The 12,061-nt window shown below is 41.1% G+C and overlaps 2 protein-coding genes across 2 annotated transcripts; both read left to right on the top strand.

The window, feature by feature from the left end:
- Positions 1-52: 52 nt before the first annotated feature.
- LOC308388785 (free fatty acid receptor 4-like) lies at positions 53-2,047 on the top strand (the record flags this gene model as incomplete). The annotated part of the gene is given in 5 exon segments (XM_080869678.1): positions 53-66; positions 268-464; positions 467-849; positions 923-1,054; positions 1,685-2,047. Coding segments are annotated over 5 exon segments (1,089 nt in total).
- A 3,895-nt stretch (positions 2,048-5,942) lies between these two features.
- Positions 5,943-11,943, top strand: LOC308388596 (leucine-rich glioma-inactivated protein 1-like). Its single transcript, XM_080869410.1, has 8 exons — positions 5,943-6,787; positions 6,999-7,070; positions 7,621-7,692; positions 7,822-7,893; positions 8,668-8,739; positions 9,175-9,344; positions 9,438-9,602; positions 9,734-11,943. Exons 1-8 carry the CDS (start codon positions 6,591-6,593, stop codon positions 10,549-10,551), a joined length of 1,638 nt encoding a protein of 545 aa, XP_080725536.1. The 5' UTR covers positions 5,943-6,590; the 3' UTR covers positions 10,552-11,943.
- The last annotated feature ends 118 nt before the right edge of the window (positions 11,944-12,061 follow it).

Here is a 12,061-nt window from a genome sequence, read left to right as displayed (position 1 = left end):
AAAACACATATTTTAGAAATTTATCAAAAAATAGTTTAAAGCTAAAAACGATATGTTATTTATTAGGTAAACAACAAACCAAATTCATGTTTTTATGTCCAAATGTGAGTAAGCACATCATCACGTCATCACTTAAAGTGAAAATGCAAAGACTTCCTTTTAAGCATTGCAGAGCAAACAGCATCAGAAAGTCTAGTCTCCACCCTTTCTCCTCCCTTTTACTTCTTATCAGCATCTGTCAACATTCATTTTTCTGTTTGTCTGCAGGAGTGAGCAGTGTGTGCATTTCACATTTAGTACCTTTTCAGCCTGCATGGATACAGACCTTCACATTCATTCCCTTCACTTGAGAAACTTGACTTTTTTTTCTTTCTTCTCTGAGCTGCACCACTCAAATCAGGTTGCTACCACTATAATGGAAACCGCAGCTATCAGTGCAGTCTTTCTGGTCTCTGTAGCTGCAAATGAGCTGCAGTCCTGGTAACCTGTGGACGCAGGCTGCTTGCCAATAAGACCATCCTGACGCTCAACTTGTTCGTGGCTGATCTGCTGTTCGTCAGCATGATCCCGCTGATTGTGACAGTGCGTTGGACCGTGTCCTGGGAGCTGGGGTATGCAGCCTGCCACACATTGCTCTATGTCATCTGTATGAGTGGCTGTGTCACCATCATAACCTTGGCCACGATCAGTGTGGAGAGAGTCCAGGCTATTCTCTGGCTGCAGACTGTGCCAAGTCTGGCTCCCAGGATGGTGACTGTGACCCTCGTCTTCATCTGGGCTTTCTCTGCACTCACCTCCCTCCCCCTCAGTCTGTTCTTCACTGTGATGGAAGTGGATTTCCCAAAGCTGGTATGGATGAATTTAAAAAAGAGGAAATATTTCTACAATAGAGCTATGCCTATGTTTGTTATTATCTCCGCAGGAACACGGTCACATCTGTACTCTCAAGTGGCCTGACCCAGCAGGGGAGATTGTGTGGAACGTAGTCTTCACTGCCCTGAGCTTCCTTCTCCCAGGACTCATCATTCTGGTTAGTTACAGCAAAATATTGCAGGTGGGTTAATGCTGTCTTTGCTAAAGATGGCAGGCAGCGAGGAGAAGGACAGATCAGCTGTTGTCTGCTTTTATGCTTCTAACACAAATTGTAAAAATCCAGCTCTGAATTTACCGTTTTCTCAATTTACAAGTTTCTTACATGAAGACAGAAATATACATGAGTTAACTTAATTTTTAAACGAAAAATGTTTTTGGCCACTTCAGTTTCTTTTTCCAGCTGTCATTATACTTATATTATTAATTAAATAAGCATTCTTCCTTGAATTAATGCATGGATATCCTGATTTCTTAGACATTTCTCTGTCCCTGTGGGGGGGGAAATGTGCGCTTACTAATTATTACCTTTGTGTGTACGTTCAGTGCTCTCCGCTATCAACTGTTAACACTAAACTGGGCAACCAGTTAAGCCAATGTATCCATGAGTGTGACACAGAGAACAGAAGAACATGGTGACCAGCTGCAAATTGATTTTAGCGCTCAGTAGACTTTATGGATGAGACAAATAAAACTGTTTCCATGCTTCATGTGTAAATCCATATACAGCTCAATCAGGGTGTGTAAATGGTTTCATCATGTCTCTGTAACCACAGGTGTTTGCATTGTATCAAATATTGTATTTCTGTTCCAGATTGCTAAAAATTGCAGGTTAAGGCTCCGACCCAGAGACCGTCAGCAACCCAATGGAGACTCTCCTCACTACTATATCTCCTGCCAGGATATGAAGCTGTTCCGTACTATGCTGGTCTTGATGCTTTCCTTCTTAGTCATGTGGAGCCCTATTTTCATTATCTTCTTCGTCATATTGGCCCACAACATACAGGGTCACATATATGTCTCTTCCACCATGTTCTTCTGGGTGGTGACGTTCACTCTGGCAAATTCAGCGCTCAATCCCATCCTCTACTCGGTCTGCCAGTTCAAGAACAGCTGGCGCAAACGCTGCTGTGGCTCAGTTGTGTTTCCAGTGAGAAAAAGACCCACCAGTGGGTGAACACTGGGAATACATCCATAATCATGTCAAATAGAGCAGGGATGTCAAACTCATGTTACATTGCGGGGCCACATACAGCCCACTTTCACCTTTAGTGGGCCACACCAGTGAAACTCTTCTTTCTCTCTGTGTAAAGAAGTCTAAATACACATTTGAGATATCTTAATATAAGAAAAAGAAGTGCAATTTCAACCATATGTCTTATTTTCCTACATGACTAAGAAATGCTGCTGTATTAAATGAATCTGTCAGCATGATATGGTAAGAAATTAGAAGAAATAAATGTACAAAATTACAGAAAACGTTCTAGTAGCTTGTTGTTCAGATTGTCTAGTAAATATAAAACAGAACATGTTTTTTTTCTATAGTAGTGAAAAAACAGGGATTTTGTCAGTTCCTTAATTGTTCATATATTTGTTCATTACTTTACTGTAGTATGAATGGCTGTGGTGGAGGTCTTTTTCATTAGGCTATAAAGCTTGATTATTTTTACAAAATTTTACAACATTTTTAAAGCCTTCCAGTGGGCCAGATTAGAGTCTTTGCCAGGCCAAATTTGGACACCGGACATTAAGTTTGACATTCCTGAAATAGTGCAAAGCATGTATGTCTGGTGGCTTTTGATGTACAACATACCGTACACGTCACATATAAGACAAAGAGTGTGAATGCAACACCTACAGGATTCTGCATTAGTGTCAAAAGCAGTGTTTCCAAAAGGTTATTGAGGGCTATCTATCTATCTATCTATCTATCTATCTATCTATCTATCTATCTATCTATCTATCTATCTATCTATCTATCTATCTATCTATCTATCTATCTATCTATCTATCTATCTATCTATCTATCTATCTATCTATCTATCTATCTATCTATCTATCTATCTATCTATCTATCTATCTATCTATCTATCTATCTATCTATCTATCTGTCTGTTGTGCTTTTGGCTCAAATACTGCCAAATGGTTTTGCATATTGTTTGACCAACTTATTTCTTATCCTCCTGAGTTGTCCACCTGGTGTTTCACTGCATTTCTGACTTTTTTATGCTGTTGTCTCAAAGGTTGTAACAGCATCATAACCCTTTAGCTGTTTCCCAAATGACTGATTCACTTGTTCTATATGAAAGACTGGAACCTTTCTTTGAACTGCACAGTATGAAATCAATTCTTGTAAACTCTAATGACCATCTTTTACACCACATGCCCATCCTGATGCAACCACAAAAGAATTTGTGCCTCCTTCCCAGGATTAAACTGAGGAATCTTTCTTTTAAACCATTACACACATATTTCAAGTAGTGGAATTTTTATTAACTGCACAAATTTATAATTCAAAAAATACATAATTAATATACTGTATTTGTCATTTTACACAATATCTTATGGAGAAACTTAATGGATGGAAGAGATTGTTTTTGTCTTTCTCTCTTACAACAGGCTCTGACACCATTCTTTATCTATTCACTCTAAATAGTAAAAAAACCCAAACTGAATAGTATAGGGTGGAGGAAAGATGTTTGTTAAGGAAATGCTCATGTGCCAGACAGAGTCCAAATCAAATGACATGCAAACTGTTCTGGTAAGCTGATGCACCACATAGATGATGTTGTTAAAGCCAGACTGAAACAGATCAGGATGTCAAGCTTCATGTCAGCTGTGATTTGTCCACAAAACATTTGTTTGGTTTCTGCATCCAAGGCTGAGCAAACTGCTGCAGACAGCTATGGTCTGACTGTTCTGTCTAAAAGAAATAAACAGTTATATTTATCTAGCTTTTTTCTAGGGAATCAAATGTTATTTATTCCTCTGCTTTTGTTTACTGAATATAAATATTTTTGCAGATCTCGTAAATCGTGATTTTAATTGTCTTTTCGCGCTCTTATGGTGGCAGCGTAAGTTTAACAGCAGGGAGGCCTTGGATGGGCAGTTCTTGAGCAGCAGCTGCTTGTAAAAGCTTTACGGGGTGTTTTTGGCACAGTGTACACTTTCATAATCATATCATCATAACAATAATTAGCATCTTCTACTTCTTCATCATTTAATCACTGATGGACAGGAAAGGATCCTAAGATGTAATTTCATCGTTCATCAAAACATAATTTTGAGCTTTATTTGTTTACATTTTTCATATAATTGAGGTTTTATGCTATATTTTCATATAGTAGGTATGCCTACTCTGTGGGCTGACAAGATGGCAGACCTGCAAAACAAGTGCATTCACTCAGTTTGCTCAAGATCAGAGCGGGAGAGCCTCTAGCAATTTAAAATCTTGATAGTCATGTAGAAAAGCTCCCTGTGGATGATGCTCTCTTCCCCTTAAGGTGTAAATCTTAGAGAAAGAATTTTATGAAGCTAGTGAGTCCACCTGACAACTAAACATATCTACCTTGCTCAGCATTTCCCTCTAGTGGGGAGTTCAGCTCATTTGTGTAGACTGCCAGACAGAATGGCTCTATTTTACCCACAGCCATTGGGTGAAGATTGAACATATCCACAAATAATATAATTTTATTCATGCATCTTTAGGTAAAGGGGCAGATAAGTCAGGTCACAAGCTAATACAGGCCCAAACAATGATCAATAACAATATTTTAAAAAGCACTGAAAGGTGAAGTTAGTAACACTGAATAATTTGTTACACGGGCATTATTCTGCTTGAGTCCTTGGATTCATCATGCTACAGTGACACTTACCACCCATGTAAACATTGTTCCAGCCCTTCATACCAGTGCACAAAAAAACAGCATCTCCCATCAGGATGATGTCACACTGCTATAACTGTTATGGCATGGCTCAAATAACGCAACAAAAGCCACCCCAGCTTCCAAACTCCTCAGATCTCAATGCAAGAGCATCTGGGGGATGTGCTAGAACAGGGCTGATCCACTGAGACTCCACCCCTAAACCACACAACACCCACAGAGGTCCTGTGTCAACGCCCTGACTTAGGAGAGGGGCTATTTGGGTGAAAAAGGGGAAATCTACAAAATATTACACAGTAGTCTAATGTAGTCAGTGATCAGTGTTTATTACAGGAAACTCCAAATACATATTAAAAAGTGAGAAACACTTGACTGACTGTGGTCATATTGTTACTGGAAAGTCTGTGTCCTACTCTGGTGATGAATGGTGACATTTATGAAGCACAGACACTACACAACATCTTGCAGCACACACAATAATATCCACTGTTCTCTCCCTGGTCCAGCAGCTGCTGATACTTCTTAGAAGCAGCCTAATAGCTTCATTCTTCCCAGCTTCATTTTTCAAACCTCCCAGAGGAGGATCACGCTCCTCTAATTCTCTTGCATTAGTAATATCACTGTAAACATGCGCAGGATATCAAGTATTGTAATCATGTGAGTATTTGTGCACTTTTCAAAAGGCCTGTGCATATTTGTACCAAGATGGGTCAGAAGCATGCAGGCCTGACAGCCACAGTGAGTAAACATATTAATCAGAAGTAAGAAATGAGATGATGACAGCCTTATAGGGCTCCAAGAGCACCCTCCTGAACAAGCAAGTGTCTGGCATAGAAGATTAAGAAAAAACTGCAATAAAACTGTGAAGGTGGTGGCTTGCAGCAGTATTAAAGCATGAAAAGAGACGAGTGTATTTTAGAGACCGTTTAACCTGCCCTTTGTTTAAGAGGATGAGGGGGATGGTACTGAGGCAGAACAGATGTCAGAGTGACAGGAGGGTTTCCCCACACCCCTCCACCACAGGTCAGAAATAATTTGCATCCTCCAGTCGTCATGGAAACCGAGTGCAAACCAGGAAATATACCCACAACATTTTACAAATATGGGAATATTTAAGAAAGCACAAAGTTTCGGTGACTTTATCGGCACCAAAGAACCCGTGATTTGTAACGGCAGCGTTTTGACAGTCAACATCTGGTTTTGAGCCAAATGTTGCAGCTACATTTCCATAATCACAATTAATTGTCAGCGGGTTTCCCATCCGCTTCCCGCATAGAACGCTCGTGTGCGTCTGCGCCACAGACGACAGTCCGCTGGCTCATGTCAGAGCTTCTTCTTCTCCCGCTGATTCACGAAAAAAATTGCACAATTCCGTTGCCCATTGGGCGGAATCCTCCAAGACCCTGACACGAAGAGAGTGGCGTTTGCTGAAATCATAGGCGTGGTTTTGGATGAAGATGCTCCGTCTGCTCCCGTTGGGATCCCCACCTGCCCTCACACCGCGTTTGTCACCGAGCCAGCTGGAATATTCCTGAGCTTCAAGACTCCACAGCAAGCGTCACATTATATATTTATTATTATTGCTTTTGTCTCGGAGGGTTTAGATTTCTTTTCGTCTGGAGGTTCGGTGTAATTACGGCGCTGTGGGCGCACGGGTCGCCCGGTTTTATCACCTCCAGAGCGGCGGTGGCGCACGGAGATAAACAAGAGCGGACATTCGCGTGGCCTCCAGGCAGAAGCGGCTGCAGCAGCGGTGGGAGAGGAACCACAGCGGAGACCCTGGTTCATGTGTAGGGCTGTTCGACGCGCAAGTTGTGCCCGCTGCGGATCTCAAGGATGGAACATACACACAAGATACCCAGCAGATCGCTCTGGCTCGGCTTACTTGTGGTGGCGTCAGTTATACTTCTAGTGGACAGCAGGAGACCCAAGCCGCCTCGCTGTCCCTTAGTGTGTACATGTTCCAAAGATAACGCGCTGTGCGAAAGCGCAGGACTCATCCCTCGCAGCTTTCCCCGAGAAATCACATCTTTGTAAGTTCTATTTAATATCGTTTTGAAATAAAAACCCACTGCAGCGATGAACGCAACATGCTTAGCTCTACCTGCTGGTTAAGACGTGGATTTTTCCGCCAATGCTGCATAATAATTGCATATCCAAGGAACAGACTGCAATAAGTGATCGTCAGTCTGTGCTGTAAGCCTAAACAGTATGCGTGTGTGTGTCGTGTTTTCCCCCCCACAGATCATTTGTCAAGTCTGAATTCACTGAAATTCCGAAAGAGAGCTTCATCCTCACGCCCGCTCTGCATCTCCTGTGAGAAATCTCTTAGGAGTTTTTACTTTTTTCTTGCTTTTCTTGCACTCTGTGAGCTGATCAACGCCATGTTTAATGTTCAAGACATTTCCCCCTTCAATGATGCTACACATTATGATAGAACGGGTGTTGCTGTGGCTATTGATTAGGTTGGAGAAGCCTTAAACCCAAAAAATCATTTGCTGAAAACGTGGTTTTCCTGCATCCCTTTTCATGGCATGGTGATTTTAAATCTCTCTGCTAGGCTTTCTTCCAAGCCTTGCATTAAAATGTCTCTGTGTATAATAATGTGAATCCAGTAATTTACGGGTAATTCCTTCTTTTGATGAGGGAATTCATTTCCTCATTGGGTGGAGTACTGACAGAGACACTGTGTGTCTAAAAACAGACATGCAGGCCTGCAGGAATCCTCAGAGAGCACAGATCCGTGTCTTAAAAGTATGTGGTTTACAGTTAGCAACAATGGTTTTCTATTAGGCAAGATGTATTTTTATTATCCACTCGCTGACCCTGAATAGTAAAAATATTAACTTGAGATTTCTCCATGCAGCCTCTTCACAGCCAACAACCTGGAATCTATAAATGAGGATGCATTCATTGGTCTTCCTCACCTAGAATATCTGTGAGTAGTTGGTACAAAATTATCCTTCAAGTTGGTTTTTTGTTTTTTTGTTTTTGATTTTGTGATTGTTTTGTTGCATTTGCCTGACATTATCTCCCGTCTCCTGCATTTTATCCAACAACTTTTCAGATTCATTGAAAACAACCAAATCAATTCGATATCAGCACATGCTTTTCGTGGACTGAAAACCTTAGTACACCTGTAAGTACTTTTTCTTTTTTTTACTAGAGGTATTAAAGAAGCAAACACTACAGTTGCACGGGGATTTAATTTTGTGACCTATTTAATTTAAAAATCTAATCACTGGTGACCTGCTTTAAGAGGGAGAACAAGAGAAGCTTTCTCTCATTTGCATCAGACATTGTAATCTATGTGCAGGTGCAGACAAGCACTGTTCCAGTAAAACGCTGACAGTTTTTATTGCGCAACTTGTATTGCCACATAGACACTTCTCCCAACATTGTGCAGCTGTTATGAATATGATTACGAAGCAAATCCCGCCACCGTCAATGTCCACTGTAAATGAAAGTATAATATTCTTTCATTACAGATTTGTGAAAGTACATTATAAGTTAAAAACGCTCTGAGATTTTCTTTTATTGATGCAATAATATTTAAGATAAGGCTCTAAAGAAACTTATAAAATACTACCCAAGTCTTCTCAACAGGAAAAAGCCTTTTTTCCACCGTCTTCATTGTAGCAGAGAAAGCCATAAAATGGCTGAGGAGGCAGTGCTAAAAATAGCTTAATGTTTCCTCAAACCCACAATAAGCAATGTTCCTGCTGTACTCTCCAGGGTGGCAATATGTGCCCCAAGCTTCTTAACAGATATCTGTGTACATACAGAAATACTGCATAAACAGATTATTATTTAATAGTTTGAGATGGTGTGGCTATGGGGGGGGGGGATGCATGCACATATAATCAATGTGGAAACCAGAAACTAAGCACAATTTTTTTTAATCTATTTTCAGGAGTCTGGCCTACAATAATCTTGAGACGCTGCCCAAAGATTTGTTCAAGGGTCTCGAGGCCTTGACAAAAGTGTAAGTATGAATTTTACCTTTGCCTAACAAAGAGATTCATTGCGTTTCAATTTACATGCGTGCCACTGAGATAAATGAGTTTTCTGTGCAGCCTTCTATATATAGAACACTGTATCATTATTCCACTTCAGCCGAGGCTCGAAAAATGTGTGGGCAGCTGGTGCTTTTAACACTATTAAAATTGCATGCAGCAGTGAGGAAAGAGATAAGTTTGCAATCTATCACCCACTGAAGATGTCCGGTTCTCCTTTATAGTCCCCCTTGATGATAATGAGGGCAAAGATTGAAGCTGTGAGGGCCACAGAGCAAAGCTAACAGTAGTCACACTTCAGTAACTCCAGCTTTTGGGAATTAAATGCATTCATAAAGCAGAGGCCTTTCTGAATGCATTTAATACAGCATGCGGAGTTTAGTTTGGTGGTGTTTTCCCTTTAGAGACTTGAGGGGGAACCAGTTCACCTGTGACTGCAAGCTCAAATGGCTGGTGGAGTGGATATACAGCACCAATGCCACCGTGGATCAGATTTACTGTAAAGGCCCGGCCTCGCAGCTCGACAAAAAGATCAACAACCTCCTGCCACAGTCATTCGACTGCATCACCACAGGTGGAGTACAATAAATACAGTTGTTTTCTCTCAAAGTTTCACTGGATTAAAAAAAAAGTTATTTCAAGTGGGTGTTTTTTGTTTCACTTGCAGAGTTTGAATCCTACCAGTCCATGGATTTTAACTCCATATCAGTGGAAGCATTTTCTTTTGGGAATGACCAGTACGTTGTGTTCGCTCAGCCCTTCAGTGGGAAGTGCAGCTTTCTAGAGTGGGATCACGTTGAGATGGTCTTCAGAAACTTTGATTTTATTGAGAGTAAGTGAAAGACGCATTTTTTTGGGAAAGGGCTGTGCAAGTTTGAAAGGAGGGGTGATTCAAACCTCTCAATGGCGATAATTATTGGAGGTGAAGATATTTACTTTTTATCCTGTCTTCTGCTTCACCAGGTACATCCACGGTGGTCTGCAAACCCCTGGTCATTGACAACCAGCTTTTTATCATTGTGGCTCAGCTGTTTGGTGGCTCGCACATCTACAAGCGTGACACGTCCGCTAACAAATTCATCAAGCTCCAAGGCATCGACATCCTGCGAATCCGCAAACCAAACGACGTTGAGACGTTCCGCATCGATGGCGAATTCTTCTTCGTCATAGCGGACAGCTCCAAGGCCGGGTCCACCACCATTTACAAGTGGAACGGCAATGGCTTCTACTGGCATCAGTCCCTCCACCAGTGGTATCGGGACACCGATGTGGAGTACATGGAGATCTCCTCCAAGCCTCACCTGATCCTGTCCAGCAGCTCCCAGAGGCCCGTCATCTACCAGTGGAACAAAGGCACCAAGATGTTTGACAGGCGCACCGACATCCCAGAGATGGAGGATGTTTACGCTGTGAAACATTTCCAGGTCAAAAACGACCTGTATATCTGCCTGACGCGCTTCATTGGTGACTCCAAAGTGATGCGCTGGGACGGGGCCCTCTTTAGGGAATTGCAGACCATGCCTTCTCGTGGCTCCATGGTATTCCAGCCCTTCGCTGTGGGAAACTGGCAATACGCCATCCTTGGCAGCGATTACTCTTTCACCCAGGTTTACCGCTGGGATGCCAAGAAGGGCGAATTTGTTCGATTTCAGGAGCTGAACATACAGGCACCGAGGGCCTTCTCTCCAGTTTCCATAGACAACCGTCAATTCCTGCTGGCCTCCAGTTTCAAAGGGAAAACTCAGATCTATGAGCACCGGATCATCGATCTGAGCAACTGAGCTAATTTTTCTTCTGTTGCAGATTGGTTGGTGGGTGAATTTTGTGATTTTTTTTTGTCTAGACAGCAGGCTGTTGCAGCAGATGCAGTGCTGAACAACTCAGAAAGCGTTGATCCTAACTTGAGAACAGCAGCCATTACTCCTACTGATTTTCAAACTCTTCTAGTTAAATTAGTGCACAGTAGATTAAAGGATAAATGTATGCATCTCAACCAAGCATATGACCGAGATGCATTTTGAGTCCAGTGCATGCACCTCAAGTTAGGATTAGATCGCATATGTTGTCAAGTCATTAATGCATGACCAGGGCCTTACACGGGCCGTCCCATCCCAATAAATGCAGATCTATGTTCACTAATACATCTAACACTGGCCAGTAACTTTTTAATTTTTAATGTGTGTTCAGCCTTTTGTGTCACTCAATGTTTATACATTTCTAATGTCATATATTTATCTACAGAAACAAATGAAATTGTACTTTTTAACCTATTAACATGTTTAACTGAAGAAATCTGCCAAAATGAAATGTTTACATTTTTCCTGTCTTTCCATTTGTAAATGAAGCTTTTAAGAGTTTTTAAGAGTTTACCAACGACCGCGACAGATTATTATTAGATAATTGTTGGAGAATGATTTGAAATGATGCCTTTGATTTGGAAAATATCAAAGGTTAGAGTCTACTTGTATATCCTTGCAGCTTATGCTTTTATTGTAATAGTTTGCATAATGTTTAAAGTATTGAAAATACAGCTGTTCACAACTGGGAACTATTGAAGGTATTTTCAACCATTTTTGGGCACTGAAATGAAGGAGGACATTTGTCATAATGCTTTACCTTTGACTAATGTGACTGACTGTGTCATAATTAGGATTGATATCATGCAATTTAGAGTCAATAAAGCTTAACATTTCATCGGAGTTCCCTGCTAGTGCTGTGTAGCATGATATGTCTTCAGTGTGACATACTTAAAGCCAAAAACACAACAGCATATCTAAAGTACTGTGCAAAAGTCTTGAGCCAATCCTCATTTCTTTATATTTTGATAGGAAAGGGCAATTTATTCAAACATACATGGAACTGATTATACATCAAAAGTGGTTCAGATTTTCAGTCCAGTTCTTCTGTAATTTGGCACACTTCACCCTTCCCTAAGAATGGCTTTCTCACAGCCATCCTTCCACTGAGACCTCTGATCAAGCTTCAGTTAAGAGCAAATGGATCAACTGAAGGGCCATTTGAATCTCTTTGGTCCTGTGTCGGGTCTTTGCTGGATTTCTTTTTCTGTTGCTTAATGACATCACACTCAGATACTGTTAATTGGTTAAAAAAAATGTATGCCTTCCATTTCTTTTGTCCTCCACATGTCTTAGAATTTTTCAAGGCCTTTTGAAAGTCATTTTTCAAGCAATAACTGTTTGGGAAACATCTTATTTGTACACAAATACTATTTTATGCCTGTCAAACTGTGATCTTTGACATCGTTCATAGGCTCTGTGGTTTCAGTGTCCA

The sequence above is a fragment of the Rhamphochromis sp. 'chilingali' genome, assembly GCF_963969265.1.
Source record: "Rhamphochromis sp. 'chilingali' genome assembly, chromosome: 20".
Classification (NCBI taxonomy): Eukaryota; Metazoa; Chordata; class Actinopteri; order Cichliformes; family Cichlidae; genus Rhamphochromis; species Rhamphochromis sp. 'chilingali'.
This window is presented reverse-complemented; position numbering and strand designations above follow the sequence as displayed.

Coding starts and splice junctions, on each gene's coding strand:
- LOC308388596 (XM_080869410.1), top strand. CDS start 6,591: ATGGAACATACACACAAGATACCCAGCAGATCGCTCTGGCTCGGCTTA. Junction 9,345..9,437: donor ATTCGACTGCATCACCACAG/GTGGAGTACAAT, acceptor TTTCACTTGCAG/AGTTTGAATCCTACCAGTCC. Junction 9,603..9,733: donor AAACTTTGATTTTATTGAGA/GTAAGTGAAAGA, acceptor CTGCTTCACCAG/GTACATCCACGGTGGTCTGC.